Below are 26,951 nucleotides of genomic sequence, written 5' to 3' on the forward strand. Positions count from 1 at the left end.
ACTCAGGAGCCCCTGCAGAGATGACAGATGTGTGCATGTCCGTCGGGTGTTCAGCAGACCCTGGGGTATTAATGAACCAGCCAAAAATAGTATTCCTGAGCTGGGGGCAACCCGGATAGTAGAAAGTCCTTGGAGCTGGAGAGTCAGACAGCCCAGGTTCAAATCCTGGCTCCATCCCTGGCCAGCTGTATGACCTTGAGAGGGCAGTCAGAGCCTCTCGCAGCCTCCTCTTCCCCACCTGTGAAATGAAACAATAACAGCCCCGGGAGGAGCAGAAAGTGAGTATGGGATCAGGGGTAACGACCAGTCATCACGGTGGGGTTTGGAAGCGCGCAAGGGGCCTAACAAAGTCAGTGCCCCGCACCCAATAGCATTTCTTTTATTTATTTATTTTTTATAAATTTATTTATTTTATTTCTTTATTTTTGGCTGCATTGGGTCTTCGTTGCTGCGCGCGGGCTTTTTCTAATTGTGGTGAGCAGGGGCTACTCTTTGTTGCTGTGCGTGGGCTTCTCATTGCGGTGGCTTCTCTTGTTGCGGAGCACGGGCTCTAGGCGCACGAGCTTCGGTAGTTGTGGCTCGCGGGCTCAGTAGTTGTGGCACGCAGGCTCAGTAGTTGTGGCGCACCGGCTTAGTCCCTCCACGGCATGTGGGATCTTCCCGGACCAGGGATCGAACCCGTATCCCCTGCACGGGCAGGCGCGTTCTTAACCACTGCGCCACCAGGGGAGTCCCCCCAGTAGCATTTCTTATCTCATCTCCTAGGTGGGATCCCCTGAGCAACTCCCCCCCACCTGAAAATCAGGTCCACCCTCTTGGGTGCCCAGGAATTTTAGGGAGGGGGAACCTCTCTGGGCTTGTCGTGAGAATTGCCGTGCGGCCTTCTCCACCTGTGCCTCCCCCGACCTCACCGCCCTCCCTCCCCAGCTTGTAAACTCTGGCAAGGGAGGGGGTGTCAGTACGACCTCTGACCATCCACCAAAGCACTCGCTGCCTAGAAGGGCCAAGACAGTGAGAAAATGGTATTTATTGTTTGTTTACCGTGATTATAAAAGTCATACAATTTTTCAAAAATTGAGATAGGGTTGGCATACAACGCTGGTGTAAATTTAAGGTGTACAGTGTGTTGATTTGGTCCATTGCTATTGCGGTATGAGTGTCACCGTAGCATTAGTTAACACCGCCATCCAGTCACTTAATGATTTCTTCTAGTGTTGAGAAGTAATATGATTTTCATACAGAAAATTTGGAGAGCACAGAAAAGTCAAAACAAGAAAATAAAATTCATCTCTATTCCTACCATCCAGAGATAAGCACCTAATGGTACATTTATACACGTGTGGGTAATATACCTTATTTAAAATTTTCCTTTCCAAATTGAACTCGTAGCGTGGCTCTTTAGGAGCCAATTTCTCCCAGCACACCCTCCAACCTATTTCTGATAGCGTTTTGGGGTCTTGGGTCTTCCAAGTCCAGGGTTGGCAAACTTCTTAAAGGGTTGGATAGTATGTATTTTGGGCTTGTGGGCCATGGGCTCTCACCTCTGCTATTGCAGCTAGAACCCAGTCCAAGACAATAGGCAAATGATGGATGGAGCTATGGGCCAATAAAACTTTATTTACAAAAACAGTGCTGAACCTAGCCCAGGGGCCACAGTTTGCTGACCCCCTGTTCTAGTTTGTTTTGATTTGTTTGGGTAAACCATCATTTATTTAAGTAATTCCCTAGTGAGGAGAGATTGGCTGTGTGTAGTTTTTCTTTCTTGAAAACCACTCTGCTGTGAACATTTTTTTTTCTATTTTTAATTATGGTAAAATACACATAACATAAAATTTGCTGTCCTAACCATTTTTAAGTCTACAGTTTAGTCGTGTTAAATGTATTCACATTGTTGTGCAGTCAATCTCCGGAACTTTTTCATCTTGCAAAACTGTATGCAGTAAATTACATATTGGTCTGGTCAGGAAACTGGAATCGCTAGCATGAAGGGAGTGTGCATTTTTAAGATGCTGGCACTTGTTGCCAAATTATTGACCCTCCAGAAATTGCCCTAATGTCATCAGTGACAGTCCTCAGTCCTTGAGAGAGAGGTGGCACGCTCCTGGTGAATGTGCTTTCAGGGTCTTAGGGGGCAGAAGATTTAAAACAATCCATCCCAGAGGAGCTGCTCCCAGTCTGCCAGCCTTCCTTTTTTGGGAAGAACATAAAAACTCAGGAAATATAAAATGCTATGAATTCTAGGCCTCCTCCGAGGCTGATAAATACACCCTTTAGAGAGAGGAGAGGTGTGTTTAAGACCTAATCTCACCATGAGTCTGGGTGTAAATGTCTTTTGGCCTCTGCCTTGCTGTGTGACCCAGGGCATGCCACTCAACCTCTCTGGGCCCCAGGGTCTTCTGTCAAAATAGACATGTTGTAGAATCTCCCTTCTGTGGTTGTTGTGAGGATCAGGGAAGAAAAACTATGAACCTTCTCAGTACAGTGACTAGCCCATAGCCATTACTGAAAGTGGTACTTGTCACTGTAATTGGTCTTCCTATTGCTACTATTACTGTTAATACTTTTGATACCTCTATCAGGGTAGGCTGAACATATGGACAATAATAGCGTGCACAGCTCTTTGCAATTCTCAAAAAGATCTCCCATCTTTCATACTTGCATTATCGTATAGCGTAGTTATTACTGTCGCCACCTAACAGGTGAGAGATGTGAGGCTCAAGAAGGCAGTGGCCAGCTCGAGGTCAGCCGTGTTTCAGGACGGGACCTGGGGTGAGCCACGTCTTTGGCTTCTAGCCTTGAAGTCAAAGGTGCTGGGAGACGGGGCCTCTGGACCACCAGGCCAAGCAGGAGCCTCCTCTTCTGGCCTAACCTGTGGCGGGAAAGCTTGGGCCTCAGGTGGAGAGAAGATTCCTTGGGTGTATCTTCCTGTCTTGGCTCTTATCCCAACGGGGGTCACACAGGGATTTCTTCAAGGAGAGAGATTATCATTCTAATGTGTGTGGTTCTTTCCCCACACCACCAAGCAATGCCCAGCACCAGCTGGGCATCCTACGACTTAAGTCAATACTGACGCTGTTGGTGAGGAGGTACTCTCAGGTTCCCCAGGTGAAGGGCTCAGTCCCACAAGACTGCCCCCACCCCCGACTTCAGCCCGAATGGCTATGAATCGGAGGGTCCCACGACCCCCTCCTCGGGTTGGATTAATTTGCTAGAGCAGCTCACAGAACTCAGAGAAACATTTTACTTACTAGATCACCGGTTTATGACAGAACGATATAACTCAGGAACCAGATGGCAGAGACACACAGGGCGAGGTGTGGGGAAAGCGAGGAGCTTTCGTGCCCTCTTCAGGCACCCCTGTCCCTGAATCTCCACGTGTTCACCAACTGGAACCTCCCCAAACCCTGTCCTTTCGGGATTTTACGGAGGCTTCGTTACCTAGGCGTGATCGATTCAACCTCCAGCCCCTCTCCCTTTCCCAGGGCTGGGGGGTAGTGGGACTGAAAGTTCCAGCCCTCAAATCACTGGTGGGTTCTCCTGGCAACCAGTCCCCTTCCTTAGCTCCCTCCTAAGTCGCCTCATTAACATAACAAAAGACACCTCGATGCCTCTCACCACTTAGGAAATTCCAAGGGTTTAGGAAGTCTGTGCTGGAAACACGGATGAAGACCAACTTTATCTTTTTTATCATAAATCACAATATCACAGTTCCCCCCCCCCCACCCCCCGCCCAGTTTTTGAAACTGACAGGGCTTTTCAAATACCAGAGCTTCCCACAGTGGTGAAACCTGAGAGGTTTCTGAAGGATACTGCTAACTGTTAGCCTGTGCTCAGCCACCAGACTGCAAGTCCAGAAACCTGGGCTCCTAAAGCAAAGCAGGCACCTCCCAACCCCTGGGGCTGCGGTTGGCCTCTGGCCTCGGAGGGCCTGGCTCCCTGGGGCAGTTCCCTTTAGCACCTCCTTTATTTACCCATTTGCTGGGGGACCTTGGACAAGTCACTTCCCTTCTCTGGGCCCTAGGGCTTCCTCACGTGTAAAACAAGGGTCTGGAATCATCTCCCTGGGGTGGCTGCTGGCGTGACAGTGCCGAGCTTTGGCTACGAATGTCAGCTCTGCCATCTCAGAGTCAGGTGCCCTAGTGTAAAGGGTCTCCCTCCCTGAGCTGGGTGTTCTCTGTAAAAGGGGCGAAAGTGCACGTACCCCCCCCCCCCCCCGGGGTCTGTAGGTTTAGGAAAGGGGCCGCCCCCACCGCAGCCTGGCCGCTGCTGGCACACCCTCCGTGGGGCCTTACACGGGGACACCTGGCATCCCCTCATTGCTCCTCCCCCAGAGGGAATTTGGGATCGGCCCGCCCTCCTGCCCCTCATTCCCACCCTCCTCACCCCCAAGGCCCCTTCCTCACTCCTCTCCTCCTCCCCGAGCTCCTGCTCTGTGGGTCCATGAAGGCCCACGCCTCCCTCCCTCCCTCCTGCCACCGTGAGGGGGGACGTGGCTCTTATTTCTGTTTTGGGGGTCCCGTGCCGTGAGCTTCTGCTTGTCTTGCTGCCCCCCTAGTCTTTTCTGGGCATCCTGCCTGCCCCTGACCATCTCCCTCATGTGAGCGCATTCTCTCGTCTGTTAAGTTCCTGAGGTCCAGAGAGACGGGGTTCTGATGAGGAATCTAAGGCTGAGTCCTGATGATCGGTGGGAAGGATGCCATGATCGATTAGCAATGTCTGTTGGGGGCACGGGATAGGAGAAGGTGGCATGTGGGTGGCACACGACCCCCTTGGTAGCAGACACCTGCTTTGGAAAAAAGGAGGAGCTGAGCGGACCGTGAAAGTTCTGTGCAGCCATCAGGCAAGAGGCTTCTTCTGGGTGGGAAGAAAGAAAGGAACACGACTATGGGAGAGGGTGACCCTCAAGTCCCAAATTATTTAATTCATATTTAGGTGGAGGTTTTCAGACTAGGCACCCAGAGTATTTGATTCCTCTTATTTTCTGGGTCTCATATTCTTGCTAGATATGGGATGGCAGGGTGATAACACATCAGGACCCTCCGGATGAGGTTGCCAGGTAAAATGCAGGTGCACCTGAGAGGTGCAGCGACCTGCCCAAGGTCACACAGCACCTTGACGTTGGGCATCTCTCCTCTGCTGCTTCCTGGCTGTGTGACCTCAGGTGAGTCCCATCCGCTGCCTGGGCCTCAGTTGCCGCATCTGTTAAATGGGGACCGAGATCAAGATGCCCAGCGGGTGAACTGGCGCACGTAGGAGAAAGCAGCTTGGTGTACTGAGAAGTTGATGAGCTGATTTCTTATTAATGTGGCTTATGAATAATAGCTGTAATAAAGTGCTTTCAGGGAAGGGTTAGTCACACTAAACATACCAGACATTGAGTGAAGTCTCTCGCCCTAAAAGAGACAAAACTAGAAAAGCTTGGAAGGTGCCGGGTGGCTGCTTCTGGGCACTGATACCCGACACCTCGGACCCCTGGGCTAGCTGATCCCCATGTGGCCAGGCCTGAGAGCGCCACGGCTGGGCACCTGGCCTGAAGTGCTTCTGGGCAGAAGGGTCCCCCCTAACTTTATTAAATTAATTTTATTTCATATTCATAAACGTTATGATAGGTGCTGGTGATACAAGTATAAGCAAGATAGTGTCAATTTTTTAGAATTTTACAGTCTAGTAGGTGAGACTGTGTGAACCTGTAAATTGCATTAAATTGTGGTGGTTTTTTTTCCAGTTTTATTGAGAATAAATGACATACATCACTGTATGAATTTCAGATGTACGGCATAATGGCTTGATTCGCATATATTGTGAAAACGATTACCACAATAGGTTCTGTTAACGTCCATCACCTTGTGTAGATACAACAGCCCCCAACTTAAGGTCATGGGGGGCAGACCTTTGTCTTCCCTTGGGCCTTTCCAGTCCATTGAGAAATTCGCATGTTTTCAAACCCTTTCCAGCTCTGCTGAGTGGGGGAAAGGCCCAGGCAAGAACATTTGATGTCAGGGGAAGTTTGGGGAAAACCTGTAAGCATCTGAAAACTGAGAATTGAAAGTCTGCTCATTCAGTCATCAGGGAGTTATGGACTTGTCCTGTGGCTCAGGCCCCCGCTGGGCCCTGGGGACCCAGAGATGAGCCTCGCTCTGTCCAGCCTGGGAACTGCCTGGCCAGCAAATCGGGATGCTGCAAATCGGGCGTCCATTGGCGGGGTCTCTTGAAGATGCTTGGGCACCCAAAGTTCAAAGAACTTTCCCAGAGGCCTTGAATGGCAAAGCATGCCAGCTGGGCCCAAAAGGGGAAGGGCATTACTGGTGAGGAAGCAGCCCGTGGAAGGGCCGGCAGAGCGTGAAAGCGTGGAGCGAGGACCCCGGGGCCGAAGGAGCCTGGGTGGCTGGGGTGCTGTGTTCTGGGGCAGGAGGAGGAGCCGGATGGGTGTTGGTGTAGCCTGGTGCCCCCAAGTGCCCTGCTGAGTGCTTCGTCTTGATTCACTTTGGGGAACCAGCCTGGAATCAGAGTCCTTATTTAATGCTTCCAGGTGTCCCTTAAAGGTAGTAACTGTTTAGTTGTTTTGACAACTGGCTTCTGCTCAGGAAGAAAAACAAACAAGCCCAGCCCTCACCACCCAGACTTGTAGGAGAATCACAGGCGCGGCCAGAGGTCCCAAGAGGAAACCCACTCTAATGAGATGTCTAACCTAGTTTTGCTGATTCACGTGGTTTTGGGAGCACACGAAGTGCCTTGGGAGGGGATGGCGGTGCCAGCGGACTCGGCTGCTGGTTTGACACAGAACGCCGGATGGAGAAACTGTTTATTTGGTATTTTCCCTGCATGACAGATCAGCCCTGGGTGTTTGCTTCTGCCTCTCCCAGCACTTAGCTGGGTGATGCTAGCAACGGGTGGAGTCCGTGTTTGTTGATTTAACTGCATGAAATGCAAGGTGGCTGATCTCTCTGGTTCAGGGGCAAACTGTTTCTCCTGAGAGCAAAGCCAGGCTTGTATTGGGGCACTTCCTTGTACCTTCCCTTGTGTAATGTGAGGTGGCCCATTTTACAGATGGTGCAACTGAGGCCCCGAGGGGAAGAGACGTGCCTGAGGTTACTATTTGCCGCTGACAAGTGGCAGAGTTAGGTTCCCACTAAAATCTCTTATGGTGACGCAGAACAGGCAAAAGCGGAACCAGGCAAAGGGTATTTGGGGAACAGAGCCTCATGGGCGGGTTTGGGGGCGGGAGGCTCACTCTTGGGGAATTCAGAGAACGAAGCTGGAGAGGCCAGGAGGGTCTTTCCTCTCCACTGACATTATGGGGAGGAGGGAATTTTGTACAACTCGGCCATCTGGGGGTCAGCCGTAACTGACTGACCAAATAAATAGATGAGTCAGTTAAAAAGGACAACGGATTTCTCGACTATTTATAGTTGTGGCCTAGATCTCAGGTATCCTTGCCCCCACGGAGTAAAAGGAGACTTTTTCAGATGGCCCAGGCTCTGCACAGGGTGAATAAGCTGATTAAGTCCCAGGCTGCAGTGGATGGGACACTGTGAGGGGGGTCAGGGTGAGAAAGGTCAGAGGAGGTAGGGGCGGGAGGACGCTTCTGGGGCTGAGAGGGTGCAGACAGGCGGGTACCCCATTTCCAAAAGCGGTGCAGGCCAGCAGACCCCACACCCCTCCCTTCCTTTCATCAGTTCACTGAGATTAGCCGCATCCCTGGACATTAGCTCTGGGCAGGCTGAATTTGAAGGGTTAAAATCTCTTGCTGGCCTAAGGGGCCAGTATTTAGCCATCCCAGCAGGTGTACATAATTAAATGGGAAGGTCCTGTAGAGCACACAGCCTCAGTGAGGTGGATTCTTTTGGTTGCTGCTGTTCTGTGGTTGAGGCCGCTGGGTCCTAGTCCATGAAGTTGTGTGTGATGTGGGCCCACTCAGGAGATTCTAATCCTAGCTGGTGAATTTGCCAAATGACACCCCTACCTCCTGCTGGCCTCGGTTTCCTCCTGTGTCAAGTGAAGAGGGGGACCTCCTGGTACCCAAGGTCATGGCCAGGAGATGCCCCAGAGCCCTGTGGTCGAGGACCCAGGACCCTCAAGTCTTGCCTCTTCCTGGCTGTGCTGGTTAAGTCGATTGATCTCTCTGAGCCACAGATGGGTAAGATCTGTCATCTCATAGGGTGGTTGGTAAGGACTGGGTAAAATAGGGAACCCAGGTGCCAGGTGGTGCCCCAGGCACACTTGGGCGCTCAGCCCAGGGAGCTGGTATTCCTCTCTGGAACTGACTGTGTAGCTGGAGGATTTTTCCATACATTTAAGGCATTTCAAGTGTGCTTTTTCTTCTGTCAGACTCTCTGAAAATTCTATAAAGTCTCATTACCTTTGGACTGGTTATAGGAAAAAAGTGAGCAGCCATAATCAGTGAAAAGTGATTTAAGGAAATAAAGATATTTAGCATGTTTTTAAAAAGTTACTATTAGCTAGAATCATATCAAGTGGCCAACACAGTGCCAGGTACATAATGTCAGCCGCAATTATTATTGTTTCCAGGATGTAAGAACAGCTGGAATTAGAACAAAGGGTTGCTATGACAGTGGTAGACCAGGCTCCTCATTCGCTGCCGCCTGGGAGGAAGCCGGGACCCCTGCCCTAGAGCACCCAGACCAGGGGAGGAAGAAGACACGAGGATTACAGCTGAGGAATGAGCACCTTGTTCTGCTGGGAGATGGGCGGGGGGGGGGGGGGATGGTCAGGGAAGTCTTCCTGGAGGAGGTGGCATTTGAGGATGGAGAAGAGTGGAGATGTGCATTCCAGGGCCTGGAATGGCCTGTAAAAATGCACCAAGCTGTGACAGCCTAGGGTCTTGCAGGCCATGGTATGTAGAGACGGTAAGCTCTGTGATCAAGGAACCCTCTCTCTGGCTTTAGTTCTGCTAAGGGATGTTCCTAATTGGTGGCATTTTTCTGGAGAACGAAGTCTCTGGGCACCTGGGCTGTGTTGGAAGGGGCATTGTGACCTCATGAGCAAATATTCTGAGACCCAGAGCCGAGGGGCTGGGCATCTTCTGTACTCTCTCTGGCCTCTGATGGCATTCCATTTCCCAGTGCCTGGGGTAAGTCACATTTGCTTGTCCACCCGTGTCTCTGTTTGCTCACAGAGCCTCTGTCCTCTTAGAGAACCACCCTGGGCTGTCTTCTATGATTCAAGCTTGTGAGGTCTCCAACAGCTGCAGTCGCCTAGGAGATGGTGTTCAGGGAGACTGCCCCGGAGGGGGAGCAGGAGACAAATGTGGGAGCCCTTCAGTGCTTACAAGTCTGACCCAGTGGTCCCGCTGGGGGCCTGGTGGGAGGAAGGTATTGCTCAGAGGCATCCAGCTTGGAGCAGGCCATGGCTCCCCTGGCTGGAACTGCTCTACCAGGTCACCCACCCCAGACCACCAGTGGGACCCTCTGTTTACCCACCTCCTCAGCCCAAATCCTTGCTTGATGGAGCCTCTCAGCCCCTGAGCTGACTGCAGGTAGGTCGCCGGGTGAAGAGACACGGCATTCCCTTGGGGTCAGGGGCCTCCATGGAACTTGAGGCTCTGGATTTCCTGAGCCTGGGAAAGGGTCCTCAAATAAGTAAGGAGTCGATCTGGTCCAAGGCATCCAAACAGCAGGAGCTAGTGGGAAGGGGCACTGGCTGTGCAGAGCTCAGAGCTGAAACCTTGGAGACTGAAGCTTGTTGTGCACCTGGGCCTCAGTTTCCCCACCTGTAAAATGGGCACATTAGGCCAGATGATGGTGCTGAATTTCATGAACTAGTACATGTTCAAAAATCAAATTGGGGTTGAGGAGCGGAGTGGCCCACCGTCGGACCGTACACCTGTCATTTTACCCCTTCACAGCAGTTCTATAAAAGTGACCATCTGGTCTCACTCCGTTGTTGTGAAAGAAAGACAATTTTAACCTCCCCTCCAAATAGGAAGGCTGCAGTTTCAGTAGGTGGGGGCACATGTGTCTAAGAAAGAGCCCTGGCAGCCTCCAGGCTTAGCCTGGAGGAGGTTTCATCCCAGTTGGCCCCGCCTGGTGTTGGGCAGCTCGGAGCAGAAGCTCTGAGAACCACCCCAGCCCTCGCTGTGACTCGCCTTCCTGCTGCTCGGCCCTTCCCCAAGACCAGCCTCAGTGTGAACAGACGCTCGTCCTCACGCAGGACATGGTAATATCCCCTGTCTGTGCGCCCGCCCCGTGCAGAACGACCCGCCTGCATCAGCTCACGCGGCGGCCCTTCCACCCTGGGAGGTCGGCGCTGCTCTTGGCCACGACTTACAGCTCAGGAAGCAGGGTCAACTGAGCCTCCTGGCAAGCCCCCTTCCCTTTCAGGCCTCAGTCTCCTTATCTGTAAACTCTGGGCATTGGGCTCCTGGCTTGATCTGTCACTCAGTGATGGCCAGGAGAGAGGGGTCTCAGATACCCAGGGACCTCCAGCTAGGATCCTTGGGCTTTCGAGGCTGCCAGGAGTTGAGGGGTCACAGAATCTGATTTCTGCAGCTTCAGCCATCCTGGGGGACACCAGCGAGGCCACCTTCCCCTCATGAAGGTTTTCTTCACTGCTGCCCAGGGTCTCTGGCTGTGACCAGGGGGATGGAGGGAGGCTGCTTGGTCGCTCTTCGATTAGCTGGTCTGTAGTTCACGCCATGGGTTGTCACGGCCACTCTGTAGCCCCTTTTCCCAGCGGCAAAGCTTTTGTCTGCTCTCAAGTTCAGGTCCAGCCCCTGTAACTTCCGCCTCCCCTGCTTGACGGGTGCCACCACCCAGGGGCCCGAAGGGTACCAGCACCTTGTATGGGGAGCCGCCTGAAGTGCTCTCCAATCCCACCCCAAGACTAGGCCAGGGAGGTGAGGAAGGTTTCCATATCCAAGCTCAGATCCCCAGGGAGTACCAACCCAGGGGACCCCAGGGTCCACCAGTCCCACCCACTGTGGAAGAGGACAGGAAGTTGGAATAAGAGGGTGCAGGGGTGTTAGGGTGACGCCCCGAGTCTCATAGCTGGTTGACCCTGGTCCTGGCTCTGTGGGGTATCTGTCAGGTTCCCAGTAGGCCTGGCACACAGGAGATGCCCCGCAGGGCCTTGGCTGTGAGTCCAGGCTGCCGCTGGTCTCAGGGAGAACGTGCGTGAGTTTGCTCACCATCCTGATGCTGATAGCACACACGTCGTCCAGGTGCTGTTCTAAGCGGTCTTTACATACTCGCTTATTTAATCTCAGCAGCCCTAAGAGGCAGGTCCCCATTCACTATTACTGTCCCCATTCTACATTTGAGGAAACTGAGGCACACAGGGTTTATTGCTGACGTACATTTTCTTCTGCTGGGGAGACTGCCTTCGCTGAGGGAGAGAGGGCTGTGTGTACACGTGTGTGGGGAGGGACAGGACACTGCATCTCCAAGCTTGGGGTCTCCTGGTCGGAGGGTCTAAGCCATAGCCCAGAGAGGGCAGGCCTTGCCTTGGTCAAGCAGCTGTCACTGGCAGAGCTGACCCCACCAGGGCCTTGTGCTTGGGCGGCTGGCATTTAAGGGACAGGGGTTTCTTTTGGGAAGGCCCCACCTGCTGCCTCCACCTTAGAAAAAAGTGACTGCCAGGGTGACAACCAGGGGATCCCCGAGTCCCAGGCGGTGTGCCGTGCACCTCGTCCCTGTCCTTGGAGAAGCTGCCTGAGGTCTGCTCAGCTGGACTCTGCCCTTTACCAGGCTTCAAAACCAGGTCCTGGCTTCCTTTGTGTGTCCCCCTCCCAGGGTAGGGGGCTCTCTCTGATGCTTGTCCCTCCAGGATCACATATACCCACTCAACTCCCTGCCCCAGAGGCCCCAGGTAATGCACCTGCCAGCCCTCACCTTCAGTTCTCAGCCCCCTTTTCACTTTAGTAAGCGGATAACAAGGAGCGCTGGCCTTGTCCTGGGTTCAGTCCTGGCTCTGTCACTCACTCACTGGGTAACCTTGGGCCAGGTCCTGTCTCCTCACAGAGCCTCAGTTTCCTTATCTATAGAACGGGGCAAAAGCGCCCGTGCCCCGGGGTACTGCAAGGAGCAGTGGCAATGGGGAAGGTCAAGTCTGGGGTGGCCCTGGGCTCACCAGGGCTGGCAGACATGAAACCCAGCCGGCCCAGCCTCCAGCTACTCACAGTCTGGCGGAGGAGGCCACGCACGTGCACTCACACACTCACATGCTCACGTGCATTGTCATCACCAACAAGAGTCCTTTTCACTGGTTGGTTTTCTTTTGCATTTTACCAAGAGTCTCCCAGTGCATTAGCACCACTGTCCCTGGCCTCACCTGATGCTGAGGTTCGCTTGGGGGCTCGTTTAACAGCTTTGAAGATTCAGTCAGGAGAGGTGGGTGTTGGGGGAGGCATCTGCATGTTCAGCTAGAGCCCCAGGTGATGCTGGTGTTGAGGCCCGTGTGAGGGTCTTGGGCATCTACTAGCTCTGCCCAAGAGCCCAGAGACTTCAGCCAGGGATGGCTTTATAGATTGGGAGGCCCATTTTACAGGAGAAGAAACTGAGGTTTCCCAAAAAGAACTTTGAACTTTGTCCAAAGTTGCACAGTTCTGAACAAGAGCCCAGCACCTGGGAGATGGGGGTGGGGGGGTGACACTGGACAGAGGAGGTGCGGGAAAGAGTGGGGTGGGCATGAAGGGCTTCCTGGAGGAGGCGACACTTGGGCCAGATCTTCAAGGTGGGTGGTGGGATCCACCTAAATATAAGGGAGCCCACAAGCAAAGCACAGGGCGGAAGGGGATAATGCTGGGGAGAACGAGGAGGCCCCAGGATTCATGCAGGACAAGAGGAGAAATAAGGCGGCAGGGACTGCGGACAGGGCCAGACATGTAGAATGAGCCTTGGTTTCCAGGTGGGGAAATTGAGATGATTAGTCTCCAAACAGCTGGGATAGTTCCACTAATAGTTCTTGAGCTAAGGGCGACATGGCAGGCAGTGGGGTCTGCCAGAAACAAGCTTGGCTAAGCTGGTGGGAGCAGAGTTCAGGGCGCGCCTCTGGGGAGTTTCCAGTGGCTGGGTCGGCCTCGTCTTGTGGCGCTGCGTGAGTGGCAGGCCGTGCCAAATCCCCAACACCGTGCTCTTGGCAGGCACCACGGAGGCATAAGTGGATCGCAGTGAAAGGTTAGGGGTCATGGAGGCTGTGTGGGGCTGCCTGGGAGGTGGTCTGCACGTGTAGGAAGACCACAGTTGAGGAATGTCAGCCATCCCTGGAGCCCGCCCCGCACCCCCGGGGTGGATTTTAATGCTGAGTTTTTCTTCTAGCCAAGCAGTAGCTGCTGTTAGGCACCATCTTGTAGCCCTGGAAGTCGCCGCTGCTGCTGCACCAACATTCACCAACCTGACGGAGTTAGATATGAATCCGGTCCACTCAGGTTTGGAATAAGACCTCTACTTTCCGCCTCTGGCGCCCACTGTGCTCCACTGGATGGGGGTGTCGGGAGCATCCCCGCCCTCCATCAGCTCCTTCCAGCCTCAGTTTCCCCTCCAGCTCTGATGGTCTGTCTGTGAAAGAGGCTGATCCTCTTTGTTGATCCGCCGTGGGTCCAGGGCCTCGGTTTTTCCATCTAGAAAGTGGGCTTGCATTCACACGTGCCAAGACCTCTAAGACCCCAGCTGGAGCCTTCAACTTTTGTGCAGGGTCCACTGGGATCTCCAGCACTGGGCAAACCTTTAGGGAACCAGAGAGAATTCACTTCAAACTCATTTTTGGAAGATGCTTCGGGAACACATTTAATGAAAATTGATTTCCTAAAGATTTGGGGCTCATCTCTCAATAAAAGGCAAAGCTTTGTGGAGTTTTGACCCTTTGGGGGGAACTGTGCTCAGATGCCAGGGATACATGTAACAGGGTTACATCTTTTGCTCTTTGCTCCATCACCCTCATCGAGGGGCCTCACAGCTGCGAAGTGGAAGAGACTTTCTCCGGCACTGAGTGTCCCCAGAGTCCTGAGCCCTAAATGTTCCCTCTGACAAATACTCATAGTGCCAGGTCTTGTACTGGGTGTCGGGAAGCAGGCCCGGGGACTATGGGGCAGAGGTGGAGGTGGTGTGGCCTGCGGAGCCCAGGGAAGGCACTGGGGGGTCCTCGGGGCCACCATCCTGGGGGATTGCCTGTGAGTTACTCGGGGAGCAGCGTGCTGGGCTAAGGGAACAGCAGGAGCCGAGGTGTGGAGGGAGGCATGGGAAAGCACGGGCTGTGTGGTTCAGAGGCCCCTGGGCATCTTGGGTGGGCTCTGGATGGTGGAGGATGCTTGAAACTTGACTTCCAGACAAATGGAGTAAAGGCCCAGGCAACAAGCCCCTTTGCTCTGCGGTGGGCGCAGCGGCAGCCCGTGCCAGTGGATCACCCCCTCTTCCTTGCTGAATCCCAGGCTGTTTCACTCCACAGGCACCAAACTCTCCTTGAGCTAAATTTCTAAGTGAGGGAGAGGTAAGCGTGGAGCTGGGCAGGAAAAAGAAAGTCCTTCCTCTTTGAGAAGAAACATGATTAAAAGAGGAACGGTGAGAACAGGGAGCTTGTTTACAAACACTAATGAGCTAGGAGTTGTCACAATGTAGACAGGATGTGATGCCCATCTTACGGAAGGTGACACCGAGGCTGAGAGCAGTGACTTGCTCAAGGCCCTACTGCAAAGGCTGCCCTGGCTGGTTTCCCTGGAGCTGTAACTTCCAGCAGAGCCCTGGTGACAGAGTTGGGGATGGCCGGCTCTGAGCGAGCGCTGGGCCACACGCCTGCCCTTAGCTGGCCTTGCCCCGAGGGCCTGTCTCTCTCCAGTTTCTGTAGAGGGAGGGAGGGGCTGCCCTCTGTTTGCTTTTCACAGTCAGCTAGAGGAGTGAGGAGCATTCGGGTTCGTACAGCTTGAAAGGGGAAGTTTGAGGAAACAGAAACCGAGCCTTTCTTTTTTCTCATGTCTCTTTTTTTTGTGGCCTCCAGAAATAATCCTGGGTTCTGCAGAGCCTGTCTCAGGATCATGGTTGACCTACTCTACCCACACTTCCGGCAGAGCCCGGCTGGGGCCGGGGCGGTGGGGAAGCAGGCGGGGAGAAGAGTGACAGGCTTGCGGCTGGTGAGTCAGTGGCAGGAGGCCGTTGCCTGCTGACTCACCACCCTGTACGTGAAAACAGGCCCCCTGAGTCCCCCGCAGCCACGGCGCCCTCCCGGCTCCCTGCTTCCTCTCTTTCACCTGATTGGTGGTTACGGCGCGTGCTGGCAATCTCAGTGGCATTTGGGGTCCAAGCCCCCTCAAACAGATTCGTGCAGCCTGACTGTTCCTGGACCTCCGCCTTCCCCCGGGGACCAGGTCCAGCCTGGCCGCGGGCCCAGCCCAGGGGGTGTCACGGGACCTGCTCCTTGAAGCCTCACTCCAACCAGACGCGTGACTCCTGTCCTCCTCCTGAACTGAGAACCATTTTTGTGATATTGTGACGAAATGAGCCCCCCACCCCCAGATATTAGTACCCTGAGGGCAGGAAGGCGGTAGGTGCTCTGTCCAGGTAGGGCAGGTGGGGTTTTTCATGGAACCAGTCCGAGGGAAGTGACGTGTCCCAGATCGTATAGCGTCAAAGACTGACCCTGTTCTTTCCAAAACCCATGGGTTTTATCCACGGAAGGGCCAGGGGTCTAGACTCACAAGGACATTTTCTTCTCTCGGTCACCCATGTTATGGTCCTTGGCCAAGGGACAGCCGTTCTGGCCGCCCATCCTTGGCTGGTCCCTCTTTGCAAAAGATGACGGTCACTTCAGCCTGTCCCACAGGTGCTCGGCTCACAATGAGGAGGCCGGCGGCTCTGAGGTGTCGGGGTTCAGGACTTGGGCTCTGCAGGCCCCACTAGAAAGTCCCTACTGGCAACAGCTTACAGAGGAAAGCCCAACATGGGCCCTCGAATCCCTTCAGGGTGGGAGGGAGCCAGGTGGTCAGGGATAGCCTGAGTTGAGCACTCCTTGGGGCAGCACAAAGCTCTCCAGGGGCCCTCACCACCCGCTAGATAAATCCAGGTTCTGACCTGGCCTCCAGGCCTGGCTTCCTCTCCGGGTCGCCCCATGCCCTGTCCCCCTTGCTCTGTCCCACACTGGCCTTCCCTCTGTTCCTTTGCCGTGCCCAGTGTGGCCTTCTTCACACACGCTGTCCCTGCTCTGAGAATACCGTTCCCCCAGATGTTTGCCATGCAGATCCCAGCTTCAAGGTGGTTGAAAGCACAGACCCTGAAGCCCATTGCTGTGTGACTTTGGGCAAGCGACTTCACCTCTTTGGGCCTCATTCCTTCATCCAGGCTGGTGAGAGGAATAGATGAATTGGTACCTGCAAGGGCTTAGCACAGGGCCTGCCCAGAACCAGTCTTTTTTTTTTTTTTTTTTTTTTAAGTATTTATTTATTTATTTATGGCTGTGTTGGGTCTTCGTTTGTGTGCGAGGGCTTTCTCGAGTTGTGGCAAGCGGGGGCCACTCTTCATCACGGTGCGTGGGCCTCTCACTATCGCGGCCTCTCTTGTTGCGGAGCACAGGCTCCAGACGCGCAGGCTCAGTAGTTGTGGCTCACGGGCCCAGCTGCTCCGCGGCACGTGGGATCTTCCCAGACCAGGGCTCGAACCCCTGTCCCCTGCATTGGCAGGCAGATTCTCAACCACTGCGCCACCAGGGAAGCCCCCAGGACCAGTCTTTAGTGAGCGTCTGCCGCTATGAAACGTCACCTCAGAGGGTCCTCTGACTCCCTGTGCCCTCATCTTGCTTGGTTGTCTTCTGCTCACCGGTCCCAGTCGTAAATATTTATTCATGTATGTACTTAGTGTCTGTCTCCCCTTCTGGAATGTCAGCTCCAGGGCTCACCTCCGAGTCCCCAGTCCCTACAGCAGGGCCTGGCACCTAGTAGAGGATGCTCTCAGTAAATATTTATTCGGTACTCACTGCTCGCCGGAGCTGCCCTCTCTCCGTCTTATCCCCAAATATCCAAGAGGCACAGGGGAAGTGCTTGGCCTGCAGAACTGGAACCGGAAGCAGACCCAGCTTTCTGCCTCTTCACCTACTGCCCTGTCCCCTGACTCGGTGGCCTACTGGGCCAGGGCCTGGGGCACCTCTGTTTTGGGTGTGTTGTGTGCCCAGCTCGCGTTCCCCTCGAGGGCAGTGCCGGCCTTCCTGCACCTGCTGCCCGCCCATCCCCGGGCCACGCGGCCACAGAGCAGCCTGCTCGCGCCTTCCTCCCCCCGCCCGCCTGCAGGTTTGGTGCCGGGGAGAGGAGAAGGCTGTACATTGGGCCCACATCCTGCCCCCCGCCCCGGCGTTGTCCTAGAGGCCAGTTCTTTGCAAAACCTGCTCACCTTCACCCACTTTTTCCTCCGCGAACCATAGATCAAGAAGTACGACCTGCTCTGTTAGGTCCCTGTACAGAGGCCACCTTACCCTGGGGTGGCACCAACTGCATGGAGTCAGGATCTAAGTGTAAATCTTGGCCTCGCCTGGTGGCTGTGTGACCTGGGCCAGACCCTCCCCTTCTTCGAGCCTCAGCTTCCTGATCTGTGAAAAGGAAGGCTCCGTGAGGCTTGGGGCGAAGTCAGCGCTCTTGTAGGTTGAAGGCCAAGCCTGAGCCAGGCAGGGTGCTCTCAGCAGAATGGGGGTAGACATAAGCCTTCGTGGGGGGAGGGGAGGGCCTTGCCCACGGACGCTGAGCCCAGGAGATAACAAACCCTGTCCCCAGAGCTGCCGTGCTGAAAACAATTCCCCAAACAGAACTCACTTTCACTAGGACCACAGAATTGTCGCTCATTGTTTCGACTTTGTTCCTGGCAAAACAACGCCGGGCTTCCTGGATGACCTCACTGGGGCGAGCCATCGGACCTTGGAGGCTGGGCTGGTCAGCATCTCCAGCCGAGCCTGTCCTGCCCTTTGCTGTGACTGCCTTGGGTGACCTGAGACAATGGTCTGACCAAAGAGGACAAACTGGGTATTTGGCCCACACGATGTTGTAGAAATTGGAAGTTGTATGTGCACATACATCTCAGATTTCAATACCTCTCCAGAAATTGGAGGACCTGGCCTCAGTGGCCTCGATCCCAAAGGCAACCACAGTAGCTGGAGCTGAGGAGAGCTGCCCGTGGCATATTCTGCAGGCCCTTCCCCACTGGCGTCCATTCTTTGCCTGCCAGGTCCCTGGAGGCCTTTGAGCTTGTCATGCTTGAGTTAGCCTGAGTTAGGAATAGATAACCAAGACAGAAGGATACAGACCTTCTGATTGAAGGTCAATCCAATGATCAAATGATTCAATCAAATGATCAAATCTTTTAAAGGTGTACCTTTTCATGAAAAAGAATAAAAAACCCTTTTTAAAAATTAATTCCTGCTTTCTTTTCAAAATCAGCTGCCCTAGATAGTGAAATAGTGCTCTTAACGCACGTTTTTTTTTTTCCTTTGGTGCTTAACTGTTAAATGCTCTCTAGGGCCAGGATTGTATCTAAGCAGCGTGCCTGGGGTAGACATTACTAATTGGTCCTGGCCCTCCTCCTTACTGAGCCTGTCCCTCACCTGCAGTCTGTGGGGACAGTGCTCGAAGGAGCCCCTCCAGGGCTATCAGAGAAGTTTGGGAGAAACTCTTCCTGTTCGCTAGAGGAAGCCTCAGGTCCATGGCTCCATCTGTCATGCCCCAGTCAGTGCGTTCCGTCGGCCTGCTCAGCCCACCCCTGTGGCCCTGGGCACTGACTGCTGCACGGGTCCCCAGGCCCTGCCCTGTCTGTCTCTGTCATGTGGCCCCTCACTTCCCTGTTTGCCTTCACCTACTTCCCTAATTTGTCAGCACAGCCCAGTAGCTTGAAGCTGGCATAAAGGCGCCAGACCTGATTTCACTTTGTGACATATCTAGAGCAAGTGATCCAAAACAGCCGAGTGGCTGAGAACATGGAATTGAGAGGCCAAGATAGACCTGGGAGCCGTTCGAAGCTTCAGCGGCCTTTTGCTTGCTATGTGACCCTGGGCAAGTAACTTCACCACTCTGTGCCTTGTCAGCAAAAGGCAGATGGTAATGGCCACCCATGGACAGGGTTAATTCAGAAAATGCTTGCAAAGCGCTTAGCACAGTGCTAAATAAGTGTGCATGCAGCCAGTGCCCAATAAATGCAGCTTGCTTTCCTTTTCTTTTTTTTAAACGCTCAGGATACGATGCCTGCCACATAGTGTAGTAAAATCCCAATGTGATCAGATGTTTTCTTCAATAATAGCTAATATTTATTAATCACTTGTATGTACCAGGCACTGTGCTCAATATTTTACAGGCATCATCCTATTTGATCCCTATAAGGGGAGTTTTACTTTTACCCCCATTTTTTTAACCAGTGAGGAAACTGAGGCACAGAGTGGGTTGTCACTTGGACCAGGTCACTCAGCTTAGTTGTGGCCTCTGTGAGCCCAGAACACTGGCTCTGGAGTGGAGATGGGGGACAAGGAAAGGAGAGAGGAGGAGGGACCCCTGCTCTGGAAAGGGCAGACAAGGGGTCCAGCCGCTTGCTTGTTTCCATAGCAGGCCCAGCGGGCTGGGGGCCGTGCAGGCTGCAGGCTCCCTACCTGTGAAATGAATGGATCTGTCGTCCAGCTGTCCTCCTGCCCCAGTTCGGGGATTCTGGGAGTCGCTTGCCAAACCCCAGATGTCAGGCCCGGAGATTGATCGTATAGCCCAGCTGTGGGCTACGCCCTTTTGGGGTGGGGACAGTATTCCAAAAAGGAAACAGAAGAAGTACCTGCCCTCTTATTTAAAAACTTTGTAGGGACTCCTGAGTGACAACAGGGGACTTGAGTCATTGTTCTCGACAGGAGAGAGCCACATGGGAAACCGCTTACTTGAGAAAGTTCAAGTTCTGCAGGGGAGGGCAAGGCAGAGAGCCCCCCAGCTACTGGGCTTGGTTCCTCCAAAGCCTTGGGCTGAGGTGGCAGGTGTGGGGGAGGAGCCTCAGTAGAATCTCAATTTCAAGACCCAGCTGGCTGGTGCGTGGGCACCTGGGGTCCCCAGCCCTGCCCTGCTGCTGGCTCTGTACCTCTGCAGTCCTTTCCCTCTGGCCTCAGTGTCCCCATCTGCAAACCCTGCAGAGGCTGCTCTCTAACCTTCGCTCCAGTGCTTTCAGCGTTGGGCAGACCAGCTGGGAATTCTGCCTCTAGTCTCCTTCCCACCTGTGTGTCCTCAGCCAGGCCACCCTCTTCCCTGCTTCAGCCTCAACTCCCCCTTCCGTAAAACGGTCCTAAAAATCCCTTGTGCAGTGTTGAGGGTGCTTGAAGAGTGCATAGAAAACTGTGTACAGACAGCTCAGCACAGAATTAAAGTACTCAAAAATTTGGTAGTTTTACATTGGGAGGAAGCAAAGGAACATCTTGTCAACCCACGGCATCGCTGGCACTAGGTTGACTCTGTCTGAGTACATGTCACAAGCCGACCAGGTGATCTGCACGTTGGTCTTCAGGCACCAGAACCAGGCCCTGGCCGTGACCTCCACCCCAGGAACAGAGTAGGAGTTTCAACTGGGCAAGAAGGGAGCCTTCGTCGTGGAGCCTCTGTATTGGAGCCCATTCTAATCACTTGGAGCTGTAATAAGCAAATAGGAAGCTCTTAAAATGGGGAATAATGCATCACGGTCGCTACAAAATAGCCCTGGGCCTGGCGCCAAGGAAAACAGCGCTCAGCGGCGGCCTGCAAGGCAGCGGGTGTCTGGGACACCTCGGAGGGAGCTCGTTCCCAAGTGCTGGCTGCACCAGGGGGTGCGATGTTGGTGAGTGACGGGCGAGAGAGAGTTAGTGAGTCTCTCGGGGGTCTGCAGAGTTGGACGGGCTGGACTGGCCACGGGACAGTGGAGGCGGAGCTGGGGGTTCCAGAACCCCATGGTCGCTGTCACTCCCAGCTTCGTGACCTCAGCAGTGTCACTTGGCCTCTCTGGGTCTTGCTGATCTCCCCCTGAGTAGGACTGAGGCCTTCCGTACCGCATGGTCAGCGTGGACCCCGTAATAATTAGAGCAGTAACAGCAGAGTAGTACTGGCAGATACTAGCTCAGGAGCACTTGCCATGGGCACCCCCTCGTTCAGTCCTCATAACATCCCTATGAGGTGGCCACAGTTATCCCTCTTTACACACGAGAACACGGGGGGCCAGAGGGTGGAGTAACTTGCTTGAGGTCACTCAGCCAGGAAGTGGCTCTCAGCTCCTAGGCCGGGGCTCCCCCTTTGATTCCTGCAGGGGCCAGGCTGCCACCAGAGGGCCTGGAGCCGCCATGCAGGGAGCCCGAGCCTGAGGGGTGGGCTGAACTAAAGCAGTTACGTGGGACCAGTGTCCCAAGGAAAAGGGGCCTGTGCTGAGACCCAGTAGCTGTGGTGAGGAGCTTGTGTTTTCTTCCGGGAGGGACGGAGGGTTGCGGTGGGAGGGCATTATGATCTGAGTCTGCTTTGTAAGTTGCCTTCAGCTGCTGTTTTGAGAACAGATTGTAGGGGTGGGGTGGGCAGAGTAGCAGCAGGGAGACCCAGGAGGAGGCTGCAGGGGATGCCCATGGAGGGCTGTCGAGCCTGGAGCCAGGCAGTTGCCATGGTGATGGAGAAGTGGGTGGATGCCAGGAATGTACAGGAGGCAGAATCCGCAGATCTTGCTGCTGGGGCTTCCTCGGACACCCCAGAGGAGCTTGGAAGGAGCCCCCCTGAGAGGGAGTTGGGGTGTCTGCACGTGGGTCAGACCTCATCCAGGCGTGCGTCTTGAGCGAGGCCAGGGACATCACTGGGCTATGTGTTCTCAATGGCCAGGCGAGCCTGTGATGGCAGCAGCCACAGGTGGGACAGGTGTCAGTGATGCAGGAACACATCTCCAGGTACACCTTGGCAATGAGCAGTGAGGAGACCACTACAACACCAGGACATGACAGGCCTCACCCCCGATCCTGGTTCAGGTACAGGCGTCGGGAAGATGGGGTCCTGAGTGCGGAAAAGGGGGCTGGAGGTCTCATCTTATATGGAACCAGAGCCTGGAGCCGAGGGTCTCAGGGAGCTTGTGGCTGCTCCCTGCCTCATGTTTCTAGAGAGTTCTCTGAGGGCCAGAGTGGCAAGTGGGCCTGGGGCCCAGAGGGCAGAGCCAGGGCTCAGGGTAGCTTTCGCCAGTGCCCCCAGCCTATGTGAGCAGAAGCCGGCCACCTCCCCCCTCCTCCGTCTGGCTGACCTGGTGAAGTGCCTTCCGGCCCCGAGATCCAAGGAGGGCCCGAAAGGGCGGCACCGGCCCTTCTTGGTGAGGAGGCTCAGGGGTCATTCCCTGGAAAACATCCCCACTAGGAGGGAGTGGAGTCCCACATCCTCCAATTATGCTCCCATCCAGCCGGCCCACAATGGGCCGCTCAGATAACCATCGGGGGCTGCACGGATCAGCGCTGGAACAATGCTGGCCGCCCGGGCTATTTTTACAGCAGCCGTGCGCTCGGCAGAACCCCGCGTCGCCCCGAGGGAGCGGGCAAAGAAAGGCCTGCGGATGCCGTCGCCGGGAGACAGAGGAAGGCCCAGTGAGCCGCCCGGCGGCTCCAGGAAGCCTTTTCTTGGTCTGCTCACCGCCAGATAGCGAAACAATCGGGGTCCCCCACCCCCAGCCAGGAGAGGAAGGAGGCGTGGGGGAACGGGGGTTCTGTTGTGCTGCGTGCCTCTGCTCCTCAGAGCACGGCCCTGGAGGGCCCACTGCTGGGGCCAGGCCAGCGCGTCCCCTCGCCAACACCCCCCCACCCCCACCCCCCCGTCCTCGGCAGCCCTCACCTGGCCCTGCCCCCGATGCCTCTGGACCACACGCCGAGGACCTGCCAGTGTCATGGGGTTGGGAAGCGGCAGAGCTGGGGTTGGTACTTGGCCCCAGCTGCTTGTAGACACACTCTGGGAACCATCTACCCAACAGTCCTTGCCTGACGACCTACTGTGCGCCAGCTCGGGGCACCCAGCAGTGGACAAGGCAGGTCCCGGTGCCACGGAGCCTCTGTTCTAGTTGTGGAGGAGACCATTAACAAGGAAGCAAGGAAGGCATTTTCAGCTAGTGCCACTGTGACAGGCGGACTCAGACGCCCCTGGACAGGTCCCGTGAGCCGGGTGGTGCCCTGGCCCCGGTGTGCCGGGGTGATGGCCGCCTCTGGTCCAGCTGATGGTCATTGTGGGGAGCATGAACCCAACGTGGCCCCCCTTCCGATTTCGTAAGAAAACCTAGGAATCTTGACTTTTCTCTGGAATCTGATATTTCAGTGTTGGCCACCGATTTGGATCACGAAAACAAGCAGGTTGTGTTCAGAGCTGCTTGGCTATGAGTCGGTCACCTCTGCCATCATCCTTTTCATTCTGCACGTGGGGAAACTAAGGCTCATCTGTCTTCATGGTCCTCTGCCAGGGACAGCGAGGGCTCGGGGACCTGAGGAAGTACAGAGAGCAGGGGCGCTGCACTGGCCGGTGGCCGGCTTCCTCTAGAATGGGGTCCCAGCAGGGGTGGGCTGAGGGTGACTGTGAACGGCTCCTGGGGGCTTAGAGATTTGATATCCCCTGGGGCCTCCCCTTGCGAAACCCACAGCGTAGTCAGAGGGCCAGGGCCCTGGATGATACAGGGGTCAGAGCAGGCCAGAGCATGCAGAGAGGGGGCTGGACACGTGGGGATTAACCGGCATTCTTCCCTAATCCTGACCAGTGCAAATCCCTTATTTCTTATGCCGCAGAGATGTGACTGGTTAATAAGTTGCAAATATATTTTATAAGCATCCATTTTCTGTATGTGATGGAAACCCTGTTTTCAAATATCGTTTCCATTCCAGCCTGAAACCCCATTCCTCACTTGTTTGTGTTTATCCATTCTTTAAACAGTGAGGAACGAGCACCTCCTGTGGGCCAGGCCCTGTGCTGAGGTGTGAGTGAAACGGGAGGCATCGCTTTCTGTGCAAATCTGAAATTTGGAGATCGTTTCTAGAAAATGCAGGCAGGCTGTTATTCGGAAGCTGCCCTAGACTTGCCTGGAGGGTGCGGTATTCTGCAGAGATGCTGCCAGGGCTGGGTGGCTTCATGCTTATCTCCCTGCACCGTGGAGGGTGGGGTGTGACATTCAGGGACGCCGGGCGTGGGCCCCGCTGCTTCTGTTGGGAATGGCACCTGTCAGTCCCTGGATCACTAGGTCCCCGATCACCTAGGGGGTCAGAGGAGTGGACAGACGAGGCGGCGGCAGGCCAGAGCCGGCCAGCCGGGTTGTGTTAAGACACACAGGGTGTCCCTTACTGACGCACGTTGCGCTCTGTTCTGTCCCCCACAGAAAGCGAGAAGGACATGGCCACCAAGGAGAAGCTGCAGTGTCTCAAAGACTTCCACAAGGATATCCTGAAGCCATCCCCAGGGAAGAGCCCAGGCACGCGGCCTGAGGATGAGGCTGAGGGGAAGCCTCCGCAGAGGGAGAAGTGGGCCAGCAAGATTGACTTTGTGCTCTCCGTGGCTGGCGGCTTCGTCGGCTTGGGCAACGTCTGGCGGTTCCCGTACCTCTGCTACAAAAATGGTGGAGGTGAGCCTGGGTTGGGCAGAGAGTGGCATTGGAGGAGAAGGGTCGGGCCAGAGCGTGGGTGGCCTCCCCACGCCTGGCTTTCCAGGCTCCCACCTTGACTTCCCCCGGGTCAGCCTGCTTTAGCCCCCAGCCCACTCCTCAGAAGCAGGAGATGAGCATGACTGGGAATCAGGTGGTGTTCTTTCAGGGTCTTACTGTGTTACCTTGAGCAGATCCCTTACCCTCTCTGATCCTCCAGTTTACCAGTTTACTCTGAAGAGTGCCATGAGGCCAGGCCGGAGTCCCCCGAGCCTCACATATTCACACGCCCCCTTTGTAAATTCCCTCACAGCTCTGCACTTCCCCACTCCTCCTTACTTTATAACTTTTTTAACCTTTGCTTTTCTAACTTAAACCAAATGTAGTTGAAAAGCAAGCTTGGTTTCCCACCTTAAATGTAAAAAGCCAGTATCATTTGCCATAATGGAAAGGTGGTATCCAGGAAAAAAAAAAACAGTGAAGATTTTTTAAATTTTTAATTTTTACTTTTTTCCAGTTTTATTGAGATAGAATTGACATGAAACCTTGTTTTAATTTAAGGGATACAATATGATTTATGTCTATATTGAGAAATGATCACCACAGTAAGTCTAGTTAACATCCGTCACCTCACATCGTTACAGATTCTTTTTTTCTTGTGATGAGAACTGTTAAGATTTTGCTCTCTTAGCAGCTTCCATTTTTTTTTTTTTGGTTTTTTTCTGGCCGCGCCGTGCGGCATGCGGGATCTTAGTTCCCTGACCAGGGATCAGACCCGTGCCCCCTGCGTTGGGAGTACAGAGTCTCAACCACTGGACCGCCAGGGAAGTCCCTTAGCAACTTTCAAATGCACAGTCCAGTATGTTGTTACTGGCGTCTCGATGCTATACATGACACGCCCAGGACCGATTTATCTTATAACTGGAAGTTTGTCCCTTTAGACCCCTTCACTTAGGTGAAGGTGTTTTTTAAGTGTACATTCTCTGTTTGGTCAGTTGGTTAGTTGGTTGGTCTGAGTTTTTTGGGTTTTGTTTTTTTACCTGTTGAAGGCTCTGAGCTAGAATCCTCTCCTGTTGGAGAAGTTCAAGTTGGTCAGACACGATGGAGACTTTCTGGCTGACGCAGTGAGAACTCACTCCCAGCTCCCCGTGGCAGCCCATGACCGAGGGCTGGCACGCCGGCAGAGCCGGGCATGCGCGTGTTGCTCCCGTCAGGAGAACCACCTTTCGGGAAATTCTGCCTTCGAGCCTGGTTTCTTAACCTTTTGTAGGTCTCAGGTGCCTCTGGGACTCTGATGAGTACCCTAGACGCTCCCCAGAACAAAGTACATACACGTAGACTCAAGTTGCCCACAGTTTCAAAGGGTTTATGGACCCGCTGAAGCCATTAGTGGACACCAGGTAGGAACCCTTGCCCGATTCTTCGCCCCTCCCTCGTCCCCTGGCTCCCACCTCCGGCTGGAGAGGCCCACCTCTCGCTTCCCATCACCCTTCCTAACTAGTTCTTCTCAGCTTCCTGCCCCGGGCGGGCCAGGGAAGGCTAGCTGAAGGCTTTAACGAGGAGGCCCGTTTGAGACGGGTGTTAAGGGCTGAGCATTCCTTCTTCGGGTGGACGGACGTGGGGTAGGCAGGCAGGTGGGCAGGCACGCAGCTTAAACAAAGGCTCAGGGACTTCAAGCACCTGGTAGATTTGCAGAAGGCAAGAGGGCACCCGGGAAGGGTGATGCCGGCTGGACAGGTGGGCAGGGCCTGGAGAAGTTTCAGCCAGGTCCAGGAGTTTGGCCTTTACCCTCATGTCCCTCACCCATGCCCTCTGATTCCATTGGCCGGGAGGGCTTGGGAAGGAGACCTACAGCCTCGGCCCCATGACAGCCGCTGCCTGAGCCTCACCCCGCTCTTCTCTCTCTGCAGGTGCATTTCTCATACCATATTTCATTTTCCTGTTTGGGGGCGGCCTGCCTGTGTTTTTCCTGGAGGTAATCATAGGCCAGTACACCTCTGAAGGGGGCATCACCTGCTGGGAGAAGATCTGCCCCTTGTTTGCCGGTGAGTGTGGGACAAAGGTCACCTGGGGCCTGGTGTTCATTGGTTCAGCAAATTTTTATTGAGCACCTACTGTTTGCCAGGTACAGTGGAGCCTCATGCAGGCCGCTTGGCACCGTGCCTGATGCAGGTCACGGCCAGCACATTGTACACGTGACGCTGCTACTCATTCCACGTAGCTGTTCCCGCCTCTCTGGGTTGTTAAAGGATAAGGGAGCCGGTAGCTGCTAAGCAGTAGAGTGCAGAAGAGAAGCCTTTCAGGAACCGTTCTGTCTGGCTTCAAGTCCCAATTCCTCGTTTTGCTAATTCTTGTGACTTTGGGAAAGTCACTTAATCTCTTTGTGCCTCAGTTTCCACATCTGTAACATGGAAATAA

At 54.4% G+C, this 26,951-nt stretch overlaps 1 protein-coding gene across 4 annotated transcripts in view; it reads left to right on the forward strand.

Annotated features, from left to right (window-relative positions):
• SLC6A6 (solute carrier family 6 member 6) overlaps positions 1-26,951 on the forward strand; it is an 84,763-nt gene that overhangs the window by 19,406 nt on the left and 38,406 nt on the right. For all 4 annotated transcript variants that reach the window (XM_068557425.1, XM_068557424.1, XM_068557426.1 and 1 more), the window contains 2 exons: positions 24,273-24,515; positions 26,444-26,578. In XM_068557425.1, the coding sequence (XP_068413526.1) occupies positions 24,287-24,515; positions 26,444-26,578 (364 nt within the window). In that variant the 5' untranslated portion in view covers positions 24,273-24,286. The remainder of the gene's footprint in view (positions 1-24,272; positions 24,516-26,443; positions 26,579-26,951) is intronic.

The sequence above is a fragment of the Eschrichtius robustus genome, chromosome 12 (assembly GCF_028021215.1).
Source record: "Eschrichtius robustus isolate mEscRob2 chromosome 12, mEscRob2.pri, whole genome shotgun sequence".
In the NCBI taxonomy this organism is placed as follows: Eukaryota; Metazoa; Chordata; class Mammalia; order Artiodactyla; family Eschrichtiidae; genus Eschrichtius; species Eschrichtius robustus.